Below are 25,401 nucleotides of genomic sequence, written 5' to 3'. Positions count from 1 at the left end.
CGCCACCCAGCCCACGAAAATGGCCTCCCCGCCGAATTCTGGTGGGTTTATTATGTGAAAGGCTGCGGCAGCACCGTGTCCCGGGCGGCGGGAGGGGCGGCCGGCGGCGGGCACGGCGCTCCCGGTCGCGCTCCGTGTTGTGTGAGGGCAGCCGCCATCATGGCTTCTCCTTCCCTTCGGCGTCGTGTTCTCCTCAGTGCTGGGCGGTGGCGCGGCAGGCTCTCCCCCCGCTGCCTCCCGGCGCTCCGCGTCCGGAGCGCTGCAGGGAAATGGAGGCTTTGGGGTGGTTTGGGTTTTTTTGGGGTTTTTTTCCCCTTCTCTCCCCTTTCCCGCCCCCCCTTCCCCCAGCGCTTTGTGAGGGGCTGTGGAAGGGCGAAGCCGGGCAGGGAGCGGCGGCTCTTTCTCCCCGCGCACAACATGGCGGGAGCGCCCTGCGGCAGCGGGGCTGGCGGCGCTCCAGCCGGGCCGGGCGGGGGGGCGGTCGGCCGGGAGGACAAAGGCAGCTCGGATAATGCCGGCGCAGCCCTGACTGCTATAAATAACACCGCCCTTCCCCCGCCGCAGCCTCCCGCTCTCTTTATAAACACCAAGCCATGGAAGTCGCCTAATGCAGAGGGGGGAAAAAGAGGAACAAACAACACCACCACCCCCCCTTCACAACACACACGGGAAAAAAAGAAAATTCACAAAAATGTTAAAGCCCGGGCTGTGGTAGGGGACGGGGAGAACCAGCAGCGGTGGCCGCGGGAGGGGCCGGGCGGCGCCGCCACCTCCCCGCCCGGAGCGGGTGCGCCGGGGGGAGCGCGGCCGCCGCTCCCCGTCACATGGCTCTTTGTTGTTTTCCTTCTCTGCCTCTCCTGGGCTGTTCCCCCCTCCGCTATCACCCAGCCGGGGCAGCGCTGCCCTGCCTCCTCCGGCCTGCAGCGCCGAGCTCCCCGGGCCCGCACGGGCAGGGCTGGCGCGGAGCCGGTGCCGCGCTGCAGTGGAGCCGCCATGGCCCGATGAGGTGTTACATGTGGCGTCGTTTTTTGTTTTTTTTTTTTTCTTTTTTTTTATTTTTTTTTTCTTCTTGTGGTTTGTTTTTTTGGTGGGTTTTTTTTTTTTTTCCCCGAGCAGATTCTGCTGCAGCTCGCTTTGGGTGGAGGCTGAGGGTTATCTCGGAACTTCACAAGCCTCGCTGTACTCTGTGGGGAATTGCAGCTTGTGCTCACTGCAGACCCAGAGTAGGTGAGCCAGGAAAGCCTGGCTTGAGCAACCACTTCAGAGGGCAGGACAGGGAGGAAAAGCAAACACTGTAGAGAGGTGGCCTCCCTGGTAAGGCTAGAGCAGGACCGTCCTGCGGACTCTGAGGGAGGGTGAAGGTAAGTGGCTGCTTGGCAGAGGCTGTCTGCGGGAGCGGCATGTGCCGGGCAGGGTGCGCCCTGCCCGCAGTTCCTGCGGCTCAGCACCAGCCGCTCCGTGGGTTTGTACAACTTGTGCTGTGGTATGTGCCGAGGCTCAGGGCTGTTTCCCTGCGAGGGAGCAGGGTGCTGCCGCGAAGGAGGCACCGCAGCCCGCGCCTTTCGCAACAACTGCGCTCATCGCTCCATTCCTCGCTCCCCCCCTCGCTCCTCACCGGGTCAGGCTCTATGTCGAGAACAAGCGACAAACCGTCCGCACAAAACAGAACACGTTCCCGTGGAGGGGGAGAAAACCAAACAAACCAACAACAAAACCAAAGCGCTTCCACAGTGCCAGGCTGGCATTGTAGCGCTGCGAGCCCTGTCGGGGGCTGCGGCGCTCGGAGCCGGGGCCGCCCGAGCCGGCGCTCGATCCCTGCCCGGCCGGGAGCGCCGGGCCCGCGCTGAGCACCGGGCCCGGGTCACGGCGGCTCCCAGGGACCGTCTGCTGGCAAAATCGGAAGGAACGGTGACGTTGTTCTTAGCTGAACACCATTAAAATGCTTCTCTGGTATCTCTCAATAGAGGTGAAAAGCATTTCAGCTTCCTGGAAATGGCCGAAAGAGGCGACGTGTAGATCAAAGTACGGCGCAGAGCTGGGCTCCTATTTGCAAGGGTTTTTGAACTGTAGTGAAAACGTTTCTGCAGCTTGCATCGTAATGAGTTAAGTCAGCACGTGAAGCGACTAAAAAAGGCATATTTAAACAGCATCGGGCTATTAACTTTCCTGGGATTTAAGATTTATGTTTAAATATATATTTGGCTGTTAGCAATACCAGCATTTAAACCGTAACGTTGATCTGTTCAACCTTGAAGCAAACCAGCTCTGCCTAACGCAGCTTTGAAGCGACACAGCCAGACCATAATACTGTGGGAGCTTAGACAGCTTTGTCTGTACTTGCATCTCTCTGCATATTTTTCCAGGACTCTGATCTTTGTCTGCGATTAATCATTGTCCAGGACGGCTGTTCCCGGTGGTAGAATCCATGAAGTGCTCCAGCTGGGAGAGGTCCTAACGCGTGTGCCTGGCGCTGCGTACGTGCAAACCAGGGCCAGAAATTGCTGGGGCAGCAGGCGCTGGACAGCGAGCCTGCCGTGCCACCCCAGTGAGTTGTGTGGGTCCTCAGCACTTCTGGAAGTTGTTTTTGTAAGTCTGAGCCGAAAATTTCTTTCCGTTTTTTAGAGTTTCTAAATGACTGTAATGTTCAGTGTAGTTTAAAAGTCGCCAAGGCAGTTGAGACCAGTTGTGCTCTCAGAGTGGGTGGTTTCATGGCTGAAACTTGTATCTGAAAAGCAAAATGTTCTGGTACAGTGTGTTTAAGTCCCAGAAAGGTCAAACCAGACTTTCATACTTGAGTTAGATTGACCCTGGTTTGCTGTGTGAGACTCTTTAGATAAAGAGATCTTTGAGGGAAAAAGAGGGGGGGGAAGATTTTTTTTCTCTGAACAGCTTGTGGTGACTCTGTGCACATTCTTGAAGCAAAGGAGCTTGTTCTTGCCCACAGCATCCCTGCCTGGCATTGTTGAGTGGAAAACTCTTATGCTAATTATATCACTGTCTGTTATCAATAAGAAGTGATTTAATTTCTTTGGCAAAGTGTTGCAACAAGAGCAAATTAGATTGAGAGGCAAAGTGAAATAAAAAATATGCAGCTGTTCTGCCAAACAATGATCCTGACTGTTTACAACATTTTGTTTTAGGCTGCCTTGTACACAGAATCCTTTATACTGAAGGTTTTCGAGTCACAATCCACTGCTTGTGCAAGGAAACTAGATTAATAGATTATAAAAGACAAAAGAGACCAAGGTTCATCTGGTTCGACTTCCTGCATTATGCAGGTCTCTGGATTTTTGTGAATTTTTTGCTTTTTCTCATTTCAAAGAATTTAACTGCAGCATAGCTGCATCTTAGATAAAGATCAGATTTTCATTTTCAAATGGGATCTGAAAGGGAGTAAAATAAGGGTAAATTGTTTCCATCAAAAATCTACTTGACAGACTAGAAATCAAAGTACCTTTTCAAACTTGTCTAGTTTCTGCTTTCATTTCTGGATGTGTCTGTCCCTCAGTCTCCTTGGCAGAGGAATGCTCCATGACCAGATTTACATCCCCTCGTAGCTGTGTGCAAGCTGAGCATTTAAACACTCCATTGCAGGCTGCAGAGCTCCCCCTCGGGTCCATCTTTACTAATCCTGTAATTGTTCCTGCTCCAGTTTGTCACCATTTTGATCTGGGCAGAAGGGGACAGAGCCCTCGGCATTGGCCATGCCCGAGCCAACAGCCCTCCTGGCTCAGATGTGTCTGTCAGGCATCCAGGGATTACTCCAGCCCATGTTCAGCTGGTTTCCCAGCAGGGCTGCTAAAATACTCTCGGATCTGATCCTTCTAAGAATGACCACCCTGCACTGTAGGATGGTGCTCTTTGTTTTGCATGTATGGCTTTACTCTGGTCATCTTGAGAACTCTTAGACAGCATTGTTGCTTGCAATGGCCTTTTTAAATTATTATTTTTATTTGATCCTCGTGATACTGCTTAGTGCCACCTACAAACTTGGTTATGATTTTAGTTTTCTTCCAGATAAACAACCTGTCAGCACTGTGTTTCCTGGTTCCGGGTGTGTGTACACACACCTCAGCAGTGTCAATATTGTGTCAGGAGGAGGTCTGGTTCCACACCATCCCGTGCCACACCCCAGTTGCATGGGAAGAAAGCCCGGTTTAGGAGCTGGAAGGGAGCCAGAGGCAGACTGCAACACTTGCCTGCCCTGGTGTCTATTATGTAGCCATTAAATAATGCAGAGCACAAAACAGGTGGTTGCGACCAATAAAAGAAAGATGAGTACGTCTGGGGCAGGGTGGTTACAAAGTACATTTTGAGACCTTCCTGTTAGATGAGGTTGTTTTAGATGTGATGCCTCACTACATACTCTGTATCCAGCTGTTCATTCAAGACCTAAATACATTAGGGACATCTTCCCCCCTGCCAAATTTGATTGACATTGGAGGAATGAGGGGGGAGATTACAGAGAAGAACACAGTCGCATTAGATGGTTTTATTTTTAGGAAACCAGGCTAAGAATATCAAAGGACTATTGAGTAGGAATATGGACAGGGTATTTGCCTGTTCATATTTTCTTGCCATGAAATTTTTTATTCCTCCCTAAGAACAGCAGATGATCTGTCTAGGGAATTGTCAGCCGAAATAAGCAACCTGCTGACAAGATTTCACCTGTGTCCCAGCATGCTCTGAGGATGCATGGGGATGTGAGCCTTGAACAATGACAAGGAATCACTAGGCTGTGTTGTTTGGCTGCCGGGGTGCAGAGATGCATGGTGACACCCAACAGTGGAACAAACATTTACTGTGTTTAAGATCCAGACAAATTTTGATGGATGTGTTGGCTATTTTCCAGACCTGGGGGTGGGGGTGGTTGTTACTTTTTAAAGTGTATGTGATCATATTATTTCTGAAAGTATTATGACAAAGCCACCTCTGTAAGGTAGGGAATGAGTGCTTTCAGAGATCTAATCTTTCTTGAGCTATAAAGGAATAAAGAAGCTGTTTCAACACCTGACTTGCAGAATGTTTTGTGTTGCTTCTTGCCTATTGAAATGCAGCTGCCATTGAAATGCTGTGATCCTATCAGGATGTAGAAGTGGTTATTTTTTAGAATGCTTTCAAGCTTATAAAAATCATGAAATAAATCAAGACGGTTGGCAATTCTAATCAGCATTCTAAAGCCATCGAATTACAAAACAGTTCAGTGTTTCATGGCCCCTGAACAGTACAGTTTCACAAAAATAAAAGAGAAAGAATGAAAAGAATATACCATTTAAAGGCCGGGCACTTACAAAGCTTGCATGAAAAGGAAATGAAGATCCAAATAATCTAAAAGAATATTTATGCATTAAATTACTTGTGTCTCTGGACACTTCATTAAACAGCCTGGATATAATAGTAGCCAGGGACCTGGGAGCCATTTTAACACATGTAGCACATACAAGGAACATTCTGATTAAAAGTGATGGAGTATAAAATGTTGCAGCCAGAAACCGATGACAAAGATCAAATGAGTTCAGCTTACAAATCAGAGCAGTGTCTTCCCACTGGTGCGATGTGACACGAGACCAGGGCTTTGTTTTGCCCTTGACATTGCCACCACTTCTCTCAATCCTACAGTTAAGGATTTGCATCTTGATTTATTGTTTGACAGGACAACGAGGAGTGCCCCAGCTGGTCCCTCGAGCCCTGGGTTGCAGCCGAGTGGGCCCGAAGGTGCCGGGTCGGTGAAGGCTGTGCTGCCCATGGCTCCCTGTGCTGCTGCTCTCCAGCAGCTCCCAGTTGCTACGCAGCTGCAGGGCTGTGTGTGCCTGTGCTGTACGAGGGGAGCAGCACGGCTTCCCCTTGGTCGCTGGAGAGGAGCATGGAAACGGGAGCAGTGGCCGTGGCAAAATCGTTCCATTCCTGGCTGGCTCACAGAGCCGCTGGCAAAAACGCTGGAGCGAGGAGAAGGGACACTTGGTGGAGCAGGGGGTGGCAGGAGGGGAGGGAAGAGCCAGCATATGTGCACAGCAGAGGTTACAAAGACAGCAGATCCTGGCAGAGCAGGGGGCACACACCGAGGAGAAAGGAATGGGAGAGAGGCCAAAGGCACAGTTCAGAATTAAAAAAAAAACCAGAAAACAGGAGGAGAGTGTGGCATATGGAGAGGGAAAGTAAAGCAGAACTTGCACAGCCTGCAAATAATTGAATAGAAAATACAGGAAGAGGGAAGGATCTTGATTCATTACTGCCCTTCACCTTGTGGAGACAGCTACACCCAGGAAGAGGAGGTGTGGAATACAACAGCATCCTTCATATTTCACGGTGAACTGTAGGTTTTACATTTCGACCCCTGCCATTTGTGGTTTTCTCCTTTCACAGCCCATGCCTTTTGTTCAGACTTGACTTCTGCAGGCTCTGTTCTTATCTTTGACTACTTTCTGAGTTATTTTTGGACTTGCTTTAACTTTTATTTTTCTCTTTTTTAAGGTAAGTTTTAAATTAAAATACCTCTTCCAGATATTTTAGTTGTTTTAACCTTCAAGAGGGAAAGGCCATTGCTAGTTTCTAACTGAAGTTAGTTTCCATTAAACCCACACAGCCACTGCTGCATTTTTGCCTGTCTCTCTCCTGGGAGCTGCTGATGCAGGACAGGGTTCTCTTTGCTTCCTGACACCTTTCCCTGCACATTGTCTTCTCCTTTCCCTGGGCAGTGCCTGACAGCAGTCCGGAAGGACTCACAGTTAGCAGCGTGCAGGAAGTGGTTCCTGTGGCAGTAAATTATCACAAGCGCCTGACATGCTGCATAAAGGGGAGTGAAAAAAGTGTCATGAACATCTGCAGGGGGTTCTGACCAGAAGGGATCCTTAGTTCCACCACCACTGCCCACATGAAAAAGCACTTCATGGTGTCGGCAACTAACATGCAATTGCCTGTGGAATAGGAAATGCCAGTGGAGCTGGCAGGGAAGCAGGAAAGCTGGACATTCCTCCATGCACAGGACTGAGGAGCATGGCTTGTACAGCAGGGTGGGGAGAGGAATTTAAGCTCATGCAGCTGTTGCTCTACTGTGACCAGCCCAGGCTTGCTTGGAGGCCTTTCGACTGAGAACACTTTTTCCCAGGTCCAAAACTGAGTCCTAAAAGGAAAATGGAGGTGCCCACTCAGACTTAGAGTAGAAAATATTTGCTGTGGGTGCTGTGTGTGTAGTTCAAGCCAATAATGTACTTGACAAATACATAGCCAGATGTGTTCTGTACTTAGAAAATTTTTGTCTAAGATGTCTGATTTCGTAGGGAGGCTGTATTTGCTTCCTTCCATTTGCCTGGAGCCCTTATCTTTGAACAGGCACTGTCTGTACTATTGTTAGACTCCCAAGACCATTAAAGGTCTTGAGGCACTGACATTTTGCATGCAGATCCAGCTGCCATTCACACAGGGGCATTTTTAGCCTTGTGAGAGATACAAGTTTAATTAGAACAGTTTTAACCAGGAAATCTCCCCACTTTAAGAACTCAGAGCTACTGCTTTAATCCCAGTAAGCAATGAGGAACTTTACAATGTGCCTGTTGTTATCAGGAAGGGTGGGATGTATGTAGGAAGGGTGAAACACAGGAAATGTGCCATCAAAGACAGAGGTGTGGAGCAGGGCAGGGCAGCGTGCCAGACCCAGCACTGTCAGCTTGCTGCTCTCTGTGCCTGCCCTCACTACACCCACACCACTGCTTGAGCACCTTCCTGAGCCTCTCTGGTGACTCTCAGCGAGGACATCCAGCCAGGCCACTCTGCACTGTCAGCCCAACCAGCTCCCACAAACCAGGCACAGGCCAAGAATCACAGCTCTAAAGCAAATATCGCTCAATTACAACCTGGTTTTATTTCCAGTGCCTCAAGTTATTAATTAACCTGCTCTGAGCATCACTGTTCCCCTCAGAGTTTGCTCTGGCTGGGTTATGGATGCTCTCAGGTCTGAGAAAATTTCAGTCTGGGCCTGTGCTTTGCCCGGCCATGTTCTGACAAGCCACAAGCTCCTCTGGCTCCTGCCAAACCTCCACCTCTATGAATGAGCATCTTGCCAGCCAGACAATGACAGAGCAAGCACTTCTCACTTAGCTCTACCCATACATCCAGCACTCCACAAAAAACAGGCAGAAATTGTAGTGTCCCCCATATAAACAGAGGATTTTATCATCTCTTCAGTCTGCCATTGCTGCCTTCCTGTGGGAAGTTTGCACAGATATCAGAGGGGAGGACGCAAACTTCGTGTTAACTGCCCTTTAATGTCAGTGCTATGCATTACTCAGCAAAAACATGACACTATTTCATCCACAGTCCATTCTCATAGCCTACTTCACCATCTTTTATTCTCCCCCTTTGAATATTCCCAGTTTCCCCACATCCTTGTCCATAAGGTTTGAGAGCTTCCCGCCTGGGCCAGATGCAAGAGTGAAGGAATGAGGTGTTGATCAAAGCCTGACTCATGACTCTGTAAAACACACACTGGTCAGGCTGCACTGTAGCTCACATAGTGAAAAGCATATTTAGGAAGCCGAACCTGGGTTCAATTAAACTTGATGTTCTCTACAGCTTCACAAAATAAGTACAACTCTACATACTTCAGGTTTAGAGGAATCTTCCAACAGAATTTTGGGGAGTGTAACCCAGATTTGGCAATCCACAGTTGACTCACCCACTCCATGTTAATCCCTCCTGTGTAAGCTAAAGCAGCTGAATGCAACACCTGCCCTGGTGCTGTGGTCATCTTAATTAACACACACTCCTCTTGGATTCAGTCTTCCCTTGTATCTGAACCAGCAAGTACATTAAAAGAAAATATCCCTATCCACAAGGAATTACATAATTTGGGAAGAATTTGGGAAAATTTGGGAAGGAGAAGGGAAAAGTGATCTGAAGGAAGCAGATACTGCAGAGAGCGTTCCCATTTTGAAAAAAAAAATAATATCTGTGCTTGCTGGGTTAGGTGGAGTTTTGGGTAATGAAAACACAGGAAGGCCTAAGTCAGAGGGATTTTAGAGGTTATACTAAAGGGATTGGTTGGATACTGGCTAAGAATGGATCATGCTGCAAGCAAAGCTATTTGTAGCCTTTTTCCCTAAATTTCCCCAAATTACTTCCTGATGGGATGTGTTCTCTGCTGCAGATCTGGATGCAGAAGAACATCTGATGGTGAATAATTTCATGCAGATCTGTAGCAGAGCCCTGATCTCTGTCAGCCACGAGCAAGGCTGTGCCTCACTCCTGAACCCACTGCTTGTGCCTGTTCCCATGGCAAAACCAAGCCCAGCTCTCAAGGCAAACACATCTGCAAATCTCACCTGAAACGAGGCGTGCTGTGATAGTTCTGCCAGCCTGTGGTGACAAATTCCTGCCCATGGCTCAGGGAAGCCATGCCAGCACATCTGGGAGACACACATCCCAGGATCCACGGGGGCAGAGCTGTGGAGGTGTTGGCAGACACTTGCCTGTTCATTTCATACTTTTCAGAGATTACTCATTGTGTTTGATGTTCCAGAAAAGCATAGGATGATCCTAACCTTGTGTTACCCATTTTCCACAACAGAATTTGGCTTGAGAGTTCATGCTTTAGTAAGCAACAGAAACTTGAAACTGCCTCTAAGCACCTACTGTATCAGGATGACATTTTACCATGTTGATTTACTTCAGATTTGTAAAATAGGGTGGTTTTCCCACACAACTGCAAAGCCAAGAACTCAGTTTCTAATGAAAGGTGAAATTCAAAACACAACACGATGGCCATGCATTTATCAGGTAGGCCATATTGTGGCACCCCTGATTTAAAGAGTACTAGAGAAAATAACCAAGAAACAGTTTGTGTTCCCTATAAATAGCTGCTCACCAGGTAGTCATGAGTATGTGGTTTATGAATAAAGTTTGTCCAAACTACATCAGAGTGCCTGAATATTCTCTGCCTGATTTTGCTGAGTTGTGTGTCTTAATTTGTCTCACACCTCCCCTTGCAGACCCTTGTCCTGTTTTCTTTCCCAACCCTCTGAACTCCCTGGTAGCATTTGGACAGATTTTACGTAGAGTTTATCCAAAGATTTCTGCACTGATTTAGTGCAGGCGCTACTTGAGCCAAGTGAAACAGGAACTATTTCTAAGGCATGAAAAGGCAGAAAGGAAATTTTCTTATTGAAATATAATTTTTCCATATTACTTAATAGTCTAGAAAGTTAATGCCATTCTGGCAGCACATCCCACTGGGAAAAAAATATGGTTCCTACTCAGCCAAACAACAGTGTAATAATGTTTTAGGTTGGGTTAAATGTCTCAGAGACTGTCAGGTGTCACAGCCACCTTGCCTTCAGTGAAAAAGGCAATTGAGAGCCCTTATGGAACAAGGGATTTACATCAGTAGGAGCTACTACACAAAAAAACAGGCACATGGCAAGGTTTGAATAGATGGTGAATCATGTAGCCCAAGGGATTTTTGGGGTGGGGGCATGTGTGTAAAATATCAGGCCATGAGGACCAGATGGTTGAGCTCTGCATGTGCGAGAGGAACAGCGAGAAACGCTGCAGAAATGGAGACTGAGAAACAGCTGAAAATCAAGGATATTGGGGAGCTTTGATTTTGGAAATTGTGTGACGGGTTTAGTGAGGGTCAGAGCAGTGTTGGCACTGTGAGCAAAAGCACAACTGAAAAACAATTTTGTTCATTTGTTCTGTAAGCAGGAGGAATCACTTGAGTAGTATACACCTGCTTTGTCATGGGCTTCTCCTCTCACAATGATTCTTTCACCAGAACTTTGTGTTGTGTGCAGGGACAGTTCAGCTCTCCCACATCATAATTCCCCCTTCCTTCTGTACCCTATCCATACTAAATTCCATGGGGCAGAAACTCTCCCTCAGTAAGAGTCTGTGTGAACATGACAAGAAATTGTTGGCCTTGTGCAATATCTGAAATTTATCAGAGATTCACTTGACTTACTTGGTAAATCCCATTCCTTAGGCTTTGTCTTTCCTATTGTGATTTTTTTCAAGGCATTCCTCTTGCTCAGTACATGCTGTAGTGAGAATTAATAGCTGAAAACACAAAAAATTAATGTCACTGGTAATGTTAAAAATAAATATTTAAGGCTCTGTCTTCTTATGCACTTTGTTAACTAAGTTTATTAATATTTCCTTGGACATAAATGGGGTTAGTTATTGTTATGCTGAAGTCTTTGTAAACTGGGGTCTGTGTTATGAAGAAAACAATTAAGTGTATTTCAAAAACATAGTTCTGAAGACAATAAGGAAGAACAGGTCCCCATTCTTGTCCAGTTTGTGTTACCAAATAAACTAACAATATGGCTGTGCAGCAGATGGTGTGTGCAAACAATATTGAACCTAATCTGTGAGTCTTTTTAAGGGTGTTTTCATAACTAACCTGAATTACCCATCAATACCATCCAGTATAAAAATCACAAACTCCCAGCAGATTTCCTAAGCAGCACACTAACCTTTCACTCCTTCCTAACTTTTTCATTGGTGATCATGAAGCAACAAATTTGCACTAAAGATTGGAGCACGGATATTTTCCATACCCCACTAATGCCCTGGTTTTGTTGTGCTCACTGAGACTCTCCACACACACATTGACCCCTGAGCTGCAGATGTGTAAGCTTTTGATGAAAGAACTTGTGCCAAAATCAATATACAGGCCAAAGCAGAACTAGAGAAGGACGCTTACAATTATTGTAATGATTAGATTTGAATTTCACTAATAGAAGGTTGAATCTTCTTCCATTTAAATCAGTGGCACCATTCCATTTCAGATTTTGCATTTTTTTTTGAGTCAGCAAAATAGGCTCAGTTTTAGCTCAAACCCAAATGATATGCCTGAAGCACTGCATAGCTGTTAATTAAAATTAAGTACCTGATACACTGAAATATTGTACTTCATCCATACAAAGTAGACCCATTACAAGTAGAACATTCATTACTTAAAAACAGTCTTTGGAGTGTTTACAGTTGTATTTGTAATCTGCTCATTTTATGTTGTTTCATCCCAAATCTAAAGGTGTACAAATCTAAAAGTTTCATAAGTATAAAATGTACAAGAGGACAAAGCTATGAGAAATGTAAAGATTGTTTCGCGAGACTTGGAAAAAGCCCAAAAACAAAAAGAAAAATCAACCCCTCACAAATTAATAATTAACCACAAAATATTTTTATCCCCCCCAAAAATCCCCTTTGTGGCAATAATTGACTTGCAAAAAAAACCCCTGAATTCTTCAGTTACAGGAAGACTGCTAACTGTACCTGCTGATTGTATCATATATAGTGTGATACTGGGTTTGAGCCAGGTCCAAATAAATCATTTCAGGACAAAACAAATTCTTTCCTGGCCCATCCATTCCTGTGTCACTGAAATGCTCTCAGCCATTACAGTGGACAGGAGCTGATGGCTTTTCCTGTGTTCCAGATAAGATTCATAAGACTGTGGCTTGTAAAAAACACTTTTTGACAGTTTCTACATGCTTGCATCCACTTTTTCCTCAATAAAATGGTGAATTTGATATAGGTGTGAATTTGATCGCTTTTTTATTATTATAATTTGAGCTATATGACACTTTTTTGGATATTACAGGTCTTTCTTCTGATCTTTTGCAGAAATATCCTTTTCTAGCGTTTTGTTTGCCCTGTGCACAAAGCAGGATCCTCCTTGCCCGAGTGCAGTGGTGTTTGTATTGGGTCTGGAAGGCCATCTAGTGACACAACCGCGCAGGGGAAAATGAAAAGCCCTACTCGAATTGTGGTTTTGGGGTTTTTTTCTTAGTTGAATTAAACAGTCTTGTTACACCCGAACATATCCTTAGGATTCTGTGGCTATTCTCACAAGTGGTATTTAAAAAAAAAATAAATAAAAAAAAAATAAAGGAAAATTTTATTTCTTAAAAACAAACTTACTTAAGATAGAGCACACTGCTAATTTCTGCCAGAAAAGAAACGTGCTTTTTTAGTGTTGAATGGTGGTAGATTTGCACCCGAGTCCAAAATTCAGTGTCACTCCCCTGACTTGTGCATTGGGACCAAACATAATCCAGCAGTTGTGATTCCCTTCCAGAGCCAAACATACCCAGCTGTTGTGATGCCCTGCGTTCCATGGTAGCAAAGAATGCCACGTGGAAGCCTGGGGCCACCACATCTCTGCGATTAAAATGAGAAATTCCAGTTATTCTCATTGCATCTCACCTTGGGTGGGTGAGCAGATGATGAGCAGAGCTGTCGGTTCTTAGCCAAGCAATAAATCAGCAGAGAACAGGCAGTGAGTGCCAGGTGCCTTTCCGGGGGTGCCTCGGGGGTCTCTGCCTGCCCTCACCGTGCCTGGCACCGCTCGGCCCTCGGGGCTGGACACACATCGGCGTTGAACTGGAGCGGTCCCACACCGCTGGCCGCTTGGAGGGACCCGGCGCGGCACTGGAGGGGCTTCCTGTGGGAATAAACGAACGGGAATAAATAAATAGATGGGAATGGGGTGTGTGGGTGGAAGGGCAAAGGGACTCGGCCCGATGGTACCGGGGCATGAAGCCTTGAGGGATTCCCGGCGGGACGGGCGGACGGAGCAGCCCCGGTGGGTCTGAGGGGACGCGGCCCTGAGGGGCCTTCCCGCCATGACCCCGAGCAGCCGCAGCCTGCGGGCGGCCCCGGGCCGGCGATGAGGTTCGGCCTCCAGGAAAGGCTCCCCCAGTGTCCCGGGGGGCCCGGGCGGGGCCCTGAGGCACCTGAGGCGGCGGCGGCCTCGGCGCGGCCAATCCCCGGCTGGGCGCGGGCGGCTCTGCCCGCCCCGGGCGCGGAGAGGGAGCGGAGCCCCGTCCCAGCCGCGCTGCGCCCTCAGCGGCCCGCTCCGCTCCCGCTCCATGGAAGCGGCCAACGGGGCCGTGCCCGAGGGCGCGGCGGAGCGGCCCCGCGGCTCCGCGGCCGCCCCGTCGGGCAGGAAGGAGGTGAAGGTGGTGATCGTGGGCGACGGAGGCTGCGGGAAGACTTCGCTGCTGATGGTGTACGCCAAGGGCTCCTTCCCCGAGGTGAGGGGCTGCCACCCGCAAGGGGATGGGGGCCGCAGCCGGGGCCGGCTCCAGCGCTTGGGCCCCGCCAGCACCGCTTCTCACAATTACAGAGTCCACTAAGCTTGGAAAAGGCCTCTGAGATCACCGAGATCGTTCTCCTCCTTTTGCAGCAATACGCGCCCTCCGTTTTTGAGAAGTACGCAACGAGTGTGACGGTGGGGAAGAAGGAGGTCACCCTGAACCTGTACGACACCGCAGGTAAGGGGTTCCTCTTTCCCCATGCCAGCCGGGGGGCAGCGCCTGTGCGGCCACTGCCATGGCACCACTCACGGACATTGGCCTGGGACTGAGCCCAAACCCGGCCCAGCCTTTCGTAACTTCAGGCAAATAAGCAGAAATTGTACTGCTGTAAAATGTTGCTCCAGTGAATGCACCTCCATTTCTGTTACAGCAAATATTTCACTGTCAGCTTAAACCAGACCAATATCTGAAGACTGTAAAGATGGATAGATTTTCAATTTGCTTCTCTACCAGCATAGTTAAACCACAGCGTTGCAGGTGACACTTCTAGAGACTAAAGTACAAACAAACCAACCATCATTACCTGTTGCATATCAATGTGCCTTTCAGAAAAAAAAAAGGATCAGTTGTCTAATGGCAACTCTGGTCATTGACTCATTCATTATCTTAACAACCCAATTAATTCAGAAACATCAAATAGCAAACATATCTGGAAGTATTAAAACTCAATTCCCAGATGCAAAGCATAATACAATCAACCAGGAAAATATTTTAATCTGCTGCCATGTGTGATTGAATAGGGAAGGAGAAAAAGGCTAGTTTCTGTTCAAAAGGCCGTGGCAGCAAAAGTTATTAGAAAATGCTGATAGTTGTTCAGGTTCATTTGAAGAACTTGTGAAATGGTTTGTGTTCAAATTCGCTCAAAGTTCCCGGACTGTTATCCAGCTGTGTTCCTAAATGAACCCTAAAATTGACATGTATTCCGTTTCAGCTCAGTGTAAATCATCTCTTTCAGTTCAAGCCTGTGAAGTTGTTCCAAATTTACACCAAAGACAAATAAAATCTGAATGCAGTCCAGTCATTTTTAATAGTAATAAGACACACCTTCTTGTATACTGCATGTGATAGCTGAAAACATAATTTAAAAAGCTTTTAATCTAGAAGTGAATTTCACTGCTAATTTTTACTACAGTGTAGTAAGATCCAGAGCACCCAATTTGCCAATGTGTCTTCTTGTGTCAGTGTTACTGTTCTAAGTCCATTTAAGTGGGATAACATACCTTCTGCTGAAGGGCAAGGGGTTTGGGTCTAAGTCTTAGAGGAAAAGAGAAGGACTGGAATCTGGTGTGAGCAACCAAAGAGTTAATACAAGGTGTTGGCACCAGGAACCTGCCACTGCACTCATCATTTTTATGTTTGTTTGCTGTCAATGGGGGTTTTTTGCCTGTCACATAGTTCCTAGCTCTCATTTAAAATCCCTGTGCCACACATTCCAGCATTTGCCTTTGGAGTCTCTTCCAGGCTGTAAGGAGCACGGGCTGGATCTGGAGATGGGAGTAGGCTGGGCAGGTCCAGCATTGCAGCACCGAGCTCTCCCAAGCCTGGCAGGAGTGCACAGCTCTTTGTGTCTCTGAGTTTAGCTTTGCACAAGACCTGCAGCCACCAGCAGCCCAGGGACACTCACTGAGCCTGGTGCTGGTGGCTTACCGCAGAATCAGGAGAGTTTGGGTGGGAAGGGACCTTTAAAGGTCATCTAGACCAGCCCCTGTGCAATGAACAAGGACATCTTTAACTAGATCAGGTTGCTCAGGGCCCTTTCCAAGCTGACCTTGAATGTTTTCATGGAGACAGCAGCCACGGCTTCTCTGGGCAGTCTGTGCCTCATTGTGAAAAAATTCTCCTTTTTGTCTATCACAAGTCGGCCCTCTGATAGTTAAAACCATTAACCCATGTCCTGTAATTTCCCTGTTCATGCATGCAGCAGGCAGTGTGTACCTTCCACATTGAAATCAGCTGTAGAAACTGATTTGGACTAAAGCACTGCCCCACAGAAGAACAGTGGGGTGTATTTTCTATCTCGTGAGACACTTTGGGAAGTGGAGCTGCCATTGTTGCCATGAAAGAGCAATTGCTTTCCATCTCTCATCTGGAAACCTCGAAACCCAACATTTTTCACCTCCCAAAACAGCACCATGGCCACAAGGCTACAAATTTCTTGAGGCTGTTGACACTTGTCTCCTCCCTTCCTGTTAAATTTCTTTCGCTTTCCATAACACACAGCAAGAAAGGAAGCAGGAAGATTGTCACCCAGGTTAAGACATTTGATTGTGAGGGGGGAAAACCTGAATTTTGGTTCTGTTTCAGACCTGCTTACATAGTTTTATGTTACATATCTGTAAACTCTGTTGAACTCTAATCCAAGCAGCTTTACAGCCTCTTTCTGTAACTGGAAATTTTGCTAGAGGAAGGACTCACTTGAGCACACATTTTAATCTCATCCTGTTTTTAATATAACAAAACTGATATTGAGTTCCTTAAGGGTTAGACTATGACCAAGAGTTGTGTATTTTTAGAATCTTTCTTGGAGCAACACTAAATAGAGCTGGGTGTACTTCAGCATCATGGGAAGGTAAAGGACAGGTTCAGCTCCATGGGCTGCTTAAAATTGGAAGGATTCTTTGTATTGTCAAGTCCTGTGCAGCTCGACCCTTTGAGCTTGTCCTACTTACAGGGAAGGAGGACACAAACAAAAAGCTTTAAGAAACAAATGTTTCAAGATACAAAAGCTATTCTTTTCTTGACAAGAATTTCGGTAACAAATGAACTTAATGGGTTAGTCTAAAATGTACCAGAAAAAGAATTTTTGATGAGAGTTGTGCATTGTCCTACTGTGTCTTACTCATCAAACACTTCTTGCTGTTGCAGGAAGTTGGTGGTACACATACGTGTAATGGCTTTATAATGTCACTTGTCTAGTCTGCAAACAACCTTTGCAGCTGCTTTTTCAATTAAAATTTTCCATTTCCAGCTGTGCTTGACAGAGGCAAAGGCACTGCGAGGTAAATGAACTCTGTAGTTTTTCCATGCCAAGGGAGCAGTGTCAATGCTCTAGGTGCAGTTCAGACACGAGGCTCAATTCCTGGTGCAGGAGTTTCTCAGAACAGAGAGCAGAGCACTGCTGAGCTGGGGAGGAAGTAATGCCTCATCATTGTGGCTTCTTGCTCTGCCTGACAGGAAGCACATGCAAGGCCTCCAGCGAGGTTTTTCAGGTCTCTGATGACAGAAGCATGAGGTCTTCAGGGAAATTTTAAAAGCCAGTGAATGCAAGAATAATTTCTCATAACTTCAACAGGGAATTCATGGCTGAGTAAAACAAAACCCCCAATTTTTTAATTGATGTCTGCCCCTCCTGCCCCAAGTATCCTCTTCTACTAATTTTCTTCCTGCCAAGAATGTCTGTTTCCCAATTTGTTTTAAACTGAATAGGGAAAAAACATAGCTGGCTAGCAGCTCACAGGCTGGCACTTCTTTGGTGATGAATGGGCAAAGGGGTGAGGAAGAGCAGAGAGAGGTTAACATGCACATGAGACCTGTGGTTTCACTTCTGTTTACCCCCAGCCATCACCAGAGCTCCCTCCCCACCTCAGGGCCTGACTGCAGTGATGTGGTTACACAGCATCTCCCAGAGGCACGCAGGACTGGGAACTTGGCAGAGAATTAGCAAATTTTAGGTGAATTCAGTTGGGTGGAGTTTTTTCTTTAGAAAAACCCGAAGTCTCTCATGGTACAATGAATTGAGGAAGACAGAGGGGTCACAGATGTGCTCACACGTAGGCAGATACTTAACCAACTCCTCCACAGCATGTTTTGTGTTAACTGGGGAAAGAAAACAGCTACCTGTGTTGGAGGAAGCACTCACAGGGCTTTGCACAGACATTCAGTTACTGTTTAGGTTCACCCCTGTTCCTCCTTTTTAAAGCTCTTTTAGTAAAAATACCTAAATCTGTGCCAAATTAGCTCTGAACACAGACTGAGCAGCTTTACAGAGGGAAAAAAAAAAGTCTCTCAGGCCCTTTCTTGCATTTCACCAGCAGCACTTGAGGACAAGGGGTGAAAGGGATTGTTTTCAGAGAGGGGGATGTCTATGTTTAGACACAGCTTGATCTGGGTCCCATTACATCCTCAGCAGCTGAGGAGCTGCATCTGAGCTCCTAAAAAGCAGCTTCCTTTTCCTTTCCCGTGAGTGCTGCAACCATCCAACTGTAATATAGGTTAAGCAATTGCCACCTTACCTTCCCCCTCTGCTCTCTGCACCCCGCCCTGTCCTGTGCTCTGTATCCAGTATTCCAAACGTAGCCATGTTTTATACAGCATTTTCTCATGCATTTATTGTTTGCTTAAAACCCCATAACTGCAAAGCTAGATTTAAAGATGAAGGAGCAGTTCGCCAGGGTATATCTGTAGTTTTTGACTTGCAATACAACATGTTGTATCACATAATTAGACACTTTTTCTGTTATCCCATCCAGGAGAGTGTGAATTTAGAGGTTTGTTCTGATTACAAGCAAATAAACATGATTCTCCCAATGGGACAACCCTGTCTACCTCACAAATTGCCAACAACTCGGAGGACCTTTTAATTTTACAAGCTATGTTGTTAGAAACTCAGAGGCCTGAACTTCAACAAGGAAAACTTTACACAACACTAGTGGAAGTTAGGAGGGAAAAAAAGGTTTGGCACCTGATGTGTTTAAGGGATTGTCTCAGCAGCAAAACGGCAAATCGGTTGCAAACAACTAGATGGATTGGGAGAGTAAGAAGGGATAAGCAGTACAGTCTTTGCTCTGAATGTTTATACAACATGCATAATTTTGCCAATTGTGTATTATTTCTGGATTAAACCCTGAGAGATCAATCCCTCTTTGTTCTGCACCTCCCCATAGAGCACATGGCTCTTGTGGAGGCTCAAATACAAAGTGGTCCAAATCCAAGATTCCCATTGTACAAACATCTCAGGCAAACTGAGTAATGGCTTATCCAGCAGGGATTTCCTTGGAATAAACTGTATCTCAACCAATCATTTAAACTAAGGAAGGGAGGAAAATACTGTTGTATTATTTGCCTTCTGGTATCTGCAGTTCTTCAGACTGGAAACAAAAGTGTTGGCAAGTGATGAGTACATGATTTTGGACTGAGGTGGGTGCCAGAGTAAGAATCGTTGCTGTAAAGTTGGGGCACACTGAAATTTTCTGCATTTCTTCATTTGAAATATCAACATGAAGATCTGAGATGTGGAACTTCCCTGTAGGGCACCTTCTGGTCTGTGTGTGGATTGTGGTGATAGTGGGACAGAATTCCCAGCATTCCCAGTCCTTCTCATGGAAATTCAGTACATCACAGGCACTTATCTGATTCCAGCCTCCAGATGATAAATACACCTTCTACAGACTGCTTGAATCATGCTTTCTTCCTTAATAAAGGAAAAAGATTGGGTTTTTTTTTTCCTGAGCTGCCAGCTGTATCTGGGAATTACTGCTTTCTTGACCTTAATCTCTCAAAGCAAGACACCTTCAGACCCTGGCACAGTGATTACTGTAAGGGGAAGAGTACAAGTCTGAAGCAAATCAGCTTCCTCTTGTCACATCATGTGCTAGAATATCCCTAATCAGAAGTATGACAAATCCCCTGCTTTTCCAGAATTCAGCAGAATTTCCTTAGATCTGCTGGGGAGTCCTGCTTCAAAGGCCTGGCTCATGCTGCAGCATGGCTTATACAATCCTGTGTGTAATCACTGCTTCCTCTCAGCTCACCAGGCTGGGAAAAGCAAGTTTGCCACTTCACAGGATTCTACTTCACCATTCCTGTCTGGCAAATACAGTGTTTCTTCTCCTCACAGTATCACATGTGCAAATGATTTTGGGGACTGCCACTGTCAAACTGAAAATGTTTAATAATAATTGTCAGATTCCTCTTGATGACTTTATTTTTGAGCAGCAACTTGGTGGTCAGTGTTTAGAACTGCTCCTAAGTCCTCAGCAAGTGGACAAAGCAGGCTTTTTATTAAAAACCACCAAGGATGTGTTCTGTATTCTAAACCGTCGGTTTTGTCAGTGAGGGGGAATCTCCTGTGCTCAAGAGATGGAATTTTAATTTGCAGTCTGTACAATGATAGTACCATTGTTCTTGATCACAAGTACATGTCTGTACATATCCCCATTGTTCTGCTTGTTCAGGACAGAGATTTCTTCATCCAAATCATCCTGTGTGTTTCAGGGCAGGAGGACTACGATCGGCTACGGCCACTTTCTTACCAGAATACCAATGTCGTGTTAATTTGTTACGATGTCATGAACCCCACTAGCTATGAAAATGTAGCAGCCAAGGTAAGAGGCTTCTAAATGAGTTACACATGCCTGATATATGACAAGATGTCAGATTAGAAATGCTGGTGCTTTTAGTGTCCTGTACCATGGGCTTGTATATGCCCAGATCACTCATCATGCGCTGAGCTGCAGGTCCCAGACCTTAGACCTGGAGCTCACCTCACCATGGCTGCTAAGTGCTCAGAACCAGGGCTGACTCTCACTAAAAAGATCAAACACCAGCAATGAAATCACTGTAGCAATGTCACACAACCAACATTGCACATCTTAGAGTCAAGACTACTTCCATCACATGTGTATTTAATTGCAGGGGAGAGGTGAGTGCTGGGATTTCTGTGATCCAAAGCATTCTTGAACCTAGCACCAGGAAAAAAAAGCAAGACTTAGACCAAATTCTGTTTTTAAATGTGACTTTAGAGGAGCTCCTCAGAATTTAAACAGATGGTAAATAAACATTGTGGCATAGAGACACATGTCACTATGTTTTTATAAAACAGCTGACTTTGGGTAGGACTTTTAAACATTTCTGGGATGTAAACAGTGCATGTTGCCCCCCCACCTCCTCCCCACCAGACTAACTCCAAAGCTCTGAAATTGCAGCTTACATTAAATGCTGCTTGGCTGTATTGTTTTGATTTCAGGAAACAGACAACAAAATAAAAGCCAGATGTAAAAGTTTTGTTTTTCTACCCCCAGTGGTATCCTGAAGTGAATCACTTCTGCCGGGGTGTCCCGCTTGTGCTGATCGGCTGCAAGACAGACCTTCGGAAGGACAAGGAGCAGCTGCGCAAGCTCAGGGCTGCCAAGCAGGAACCCATCACCTACAACCAGGTAAACATCAGTGTTTCTAAAGTGGTGGCCTCTTGGCAGGAGATAAAGCACGTGATGGCATTGCTCCTCACAGTTGTCATCACAGACATTGCAAAATTAGATGATCCAGATAAAGAAATGATTGGCAGCACTAACAGAGGTTTCTGTAAGTTCTTTTTGGAAGTGATCAAATCACCACCCATTTTTAATGCCAAAGTAAAGAGAAATATGAGCAGTTTTAAAGGACACAACTATCTGCCTTCTATGCTCATTACATCTCATTCTTCTTTCATAGCTGGGTTATTACTGTTACAAGTTTGTAAGCCTTAACAAGTTTGCTGGTCTTCATAATTGTTATTAGCCTACATTGCAGCCATCACTGGTGCTTTGATAAGTACTGTGATAAAGATTGGAGATGTTAGGAAACAATTCCAGTATTAAATACACTGACTGTTCTGGAATAAATGTGTTTTTCAAATCCTACTTAAAAATAAATTCTTTCAAGGCCAATAGCAAGAACATCTGCAAGGTTTCTCTGACATGAGAGAGTGTTCTTTGAAGTGTCTAAAGTAATCTTAAGAAAAATATTATCAGTAACTAAGTATTATGAAGCAGAGAGATTTATGAGTAGTATTATGTCACTGGCATAGCTGTCCTAGGTACAGGAGAAACAGTGATGGAACAGCTTGTCCCATGTCACACAAGACCTTTCTGCTCTGGTCCTTCAATTTTTCTTTTTCTTTTTTCTGAACTATAAAGCCATCCTTCTCCTCTCACCTCAGAGCAAGAACAGCAGCTTTTAAACTGAGACACACGTCCAGGGAACAGGGTCAAGTGCACTACGACCTTGAGTGAATCACCACTTCTTCTAAACAGCAGGAAAATAAACTGCAACTGCATCACTATGAAACCATGCTGGGCCTTTTAGTTTGTCTCCTTTGCACACAAGATGCGGTCACAGCCTGTCATTGTGAGCACTTGCAGATTGTCCCTTGTTTGCATGAATAAATCCCTTCATCATCCTCACATGAGAGAGGTTCCAGGCAAGCAACAGACACTTCTGAGTCTGCTGAGGCCTCGTGCAGTTAAACTCAAGGACGCACATGTTATACAAACTTTGTCTCCTATGTGAGCCCTTTCACTTGGTTTTTCCTCCCTAAATACGCTCTACCTCAGTTTTTTACAGCTGATGGCACATGACATGATGCTTCCCATCAGAGGACCTGAACAGTATCTGCCACCACTGCAGCTTGCAAATAACTGGAAGGAAACAAACTGCTTAAATATGAAGAAACATCCCCCCTCTCCCAATAAAAGCCCAAGTGATTCCACTCCCAGAGACTGTAATGAATAAATGCAGAGTCTGTAAGCCATGGGTTGCAGATCTGGAATTCACAGTAAAAGGCTTACAAGCATTCAAACCTGGGGGCTGGCTCTGCAGGGACAATAAAAGGATCACAAGTAAGAAATCACTGTGCTTTGTCTGTAGTGATTTCACACAACCAGCATTGCATGGAAATATTTTAGATTCAAGCCTGTTCCCATTGCATGGCTGAGAAATGCAGGCACCCGTTTGTTTTTATGAGGATTTTGGCTGAGCCCTTGTGATGCTTCAAAGCAAAAGTCAAGGTTCCTGCATGTGCACTGGCAAAACAAGGCGGATTCTGTTCTTGCATGTGACATTCATTACTAAAAGTGACATTACAGAATAGTTAAGGTCAGGCCTGAAAAAAATACCACCATGTAGACATCTTATCCTCACTTAAGTACCTACCTCAGCATTTAGTTTAAAGAAATTCAATACTGAGAATATTTTTGTGCTATCAGGACTCTGCATCTCAAGAGTCTCTAATGCTCTGAACTCTTAGGCCAGGCTTTGGTTCAGCATAGTGGAAAAAACCCAAGTTTATTTACAGTGCTTCAGTTTATTACCAATGCCACTCACACTCTAGCACTGCACTCAGAGGCAGCTTCTTTCTTCACAATTGCAAAGATGTACAAATTAATTCCCTTTCTTCCCAATTCACTTTCCTTTTCTCATCCACCAAACTTACATCTTTTCTTACCTTTTTTTTGTTCTTCCTAGGGTGAGGCAGCTTGCAAGGAGATTAACGCAGAAATTTACCTGGAATGCTCAGCAAAATGTCGTGAGAACATAGAAAATGTTTTTAAAGAAGCCACAACCATTGCACTGGGTGCCATGAAGAAAGCCAAGCGCCACAGGAAACAGAAAGTGTGCTCAGTGTTATGATTTGGACTGCACAAGAACCAAGTGATTCAGATTTTATAAACAGTTAAACTTTAAAAACTTTTTTTTTTTACATGTTTGTATTCCTAGGATAATTTTTATTTTAAAATTTTAATTATTTTTAGTATTTTTGTACTTTTGTTACACTGTTCTCAGAGTTTTCAAAGCTGTTTATCACAGTTAACTCATGCTGTGTGCCTTCACCCATCTGGCTTTTGCTTCCAAGTGTGACAATTCACTGTTCAATTGCAATGAACAGCAACTGCTACTATATAACTTAGTGTTGGGGTTTTTCTTCCTCTGCAAAATAATTGTGGCACATTAGAGCTACAATTTACTGCCTTTTTCCAGTAGAAAACTTACATATTTCAGAAGCAATGTTAAAGCAGCTTATCAAGCACCTTTGAAGAAACAGAAAAAGTTTTTGTCTTAACATTTTCAAGTTAATTAACTTGGTGACAATGGCCTGAGTTGGCCTCAAGCTGCCCCCTGAGTGCAGATGGAACATCCACCACCCCCTGGACCAGCTCTGCAGACCTGCACCTCAGAGTTCTTCAAGGCCTGCTGCTGGAATGGAAAGTGGCATTTATCAATGGAAATACATCAGTTGCTCCAATTAAATAGTGGAGTATCATGGGAAATGGTTAATTTACAGCACTTAAATTTAGAAGTACTCCAAGCAGCTACTACATGTAATGTTAAGTCAGTTTTATGATAAACATTTACAGCTTAATGCAAGACAGATGCAAATCATGGTGCACACTGAAGGAAAAATTCATTCACTCATGAAATCATCTCTACCGGTATAAATTAAAATTCTTCCTTTTGTGACGAAGGTGTCAGTTGTCTAAGGATCAGGGAGGCTCCCACTGCACACCTGGTACATGTGCCTCGTACCTCCTGGTTCTTTTGCACATCTCCTCACCGAGATCTGATTGTAGTCATCAGAAAGCAAACCTGAGAGGGGAAATGAGACTCCTGCAGTACAGGTGAAAGCTTTCTGTGTAAGGCAAACTGTATGTGACCAGCTGGTACAAAACTGTTTTGGAGCAAGCCACCATTATTGTTTTACATGCAGAGTAAACAGATCTTGACCCTTGAAAAATCTTTTTATTTTCATTTTTCTCCTAACTTGTTTTGATTTAATTAAGGTTTGTGAATACCTATGAGCCTAAAATGGGAAGTTTAATTAATTGGAAGTTTGTGCACATCCTTGACTATACAAAAACCTTGAAGAATTGTGCAGCCTTTTCTTCATGTGTCACTAAAAGAACCACCCTTCACCTCACCCAGAACAGAACTGAAACACCAGTGTTAAGGAAGTGACCCATTCACCATCAGCTCCACAGTGGAAATCTCTCTGGCTTTTTTAATCTGAGTTTCTCAGGTTGCAGAACTCACGTTACTCACCCCTGCAGAACCAGGTTCCAGCATAATACAACAGATCACATAAACAGCAAAATACAGCCCAACTGGTGTGAAAACTGTTGAAAATATGCAAATTGCAGTTTATTGTTCATGCCCACAGGACAGTGGCATGGCAAAGGTAATTTTGCTAGTTTGCAGCAATGGAACTGATGAATCCAACTCAAGCCTGTGGTGCATTATCTGTCCCCTTGTGAGCAGACTGGGGAGGAGGGCACTGTTTTCCACTCACTCTGCCAGAGAATGTGCCCAGTTTGGGCTTTGTGCTGGCTCAAAGCGAGCCTTCACTGCTGTGAGAGACACGGCCCAAGGCAGCTCAGTTCTGCAGCTGCCTGAGGAGGTACAGAAGGTACAGCACCCAAAAAAGGGTGTTCAAATGAGTGACTGTAAAGTCAAGCAGCACAAAGATTGTAGCAGGGTAGCAGTCAGTGTTTGTCCCCTGCCATCCACTTGACCCAGTGTTTCCCTTCTCTTCAGCACTGGTACAAGTGCAGCATCT

At 45.4% G+C, this 25,401-nt stretch overlaps 1 protein-coding gene and 1 long non-coding RNA gene across 3 annotated transcripts; one reads left to right on the top strand and one right to left on the bottom strand.

Annotated features, from left to right (window-relative positions):
* The first annotated feature begins 912 nt into the window (after nt 1-912).
* On the top strand, nt 913-25,375 carry RHOF (ras homolog family member F, filopodia associated). 2 transcript variants are annotated; one of them, XM_088065187.1, is made up of 6 exons: nt 913-2,022; nt 2,400-2,586; nt 14,186-14,273; nt 20,310-20,419; nt 21,116-21,250; nt 23,316-25,375. In XM_088065187.1, exons 1-6 carry the CDS (start codon nt 1,940-1,942, stop codon nt 23,478-23,480), a joined length of 768 nt encoding a protein of 255 aa, XP_087921313.1. In that variant the 5' UTR covers nt 913-1,939; the 3' UTR covers nt 23,481-25,375. The 2 variants fall into 2 exon arrangements, with proteins under 2 accessions (XP_087921313.1, XP_005524328.1); XM_005524271.3 differs by lacking the exons at nt 913-2,022; nt 2,400-2,586 and adding an exon at nt 13,850-14,033.
* LOC148182739 (uncharacterized) lies at nt 9,149-13,658 on the bottom strand. The gene is made up of 3 exons (XR_015774266.1): nt 13,528-13,658; nt 13,204-13,441; nt 9,149-11,049 (listed from the first exon to the last, which is right to left on the bottom strand). It is a non-coding gene; the product is annotated as an uncharacterized LOC148182739 (long non-coding RNA).
* Nucleotides 25,376-25,401: the final 26 nt, after the last annotated feature.

This window comes from Pseudopodoces humilis, chromosome 20, assembly GCF_049639895.1.
Source record: "Pseudopodoces humilis isolate 2021_Gansu_Grassland_sample_001 chromosome 20, ASM4963989v1, whole genome shotgun sequence".
NCBI lineage: Eukaryota > Metazoa > Chordata > Aves > Passeriformes > Paridae > Pseudopodoces > Pseudopodoces humilis.
This window is presented reverse-complemented; position numbering and strand designations above follow the sequence as displayed.

Coding starts and splice junctions, on each gene's coding strand:
- RHOF (XM_088065187.1), top strand. CDS start 1,940: ATGCTTCTCTGGTATCTCTCAATAGAGGTGAAAAGCATTTCAGCTTCC. Junction 2,587..14,185: donor CACTTCTGGAAGTTGTTTTT/GTAAGTCTGAGC, acceptor CTCCTTTTGCAG/CAATACGCGCCCTCCGTTTT. Junction 20,420..21,115: donor ATGAAAATGTAGCAGCCAAG/GTAAGAGGCTTC, acceptor TTCTACCCCCAG/TGGTATCCTGAAGTGAATCA.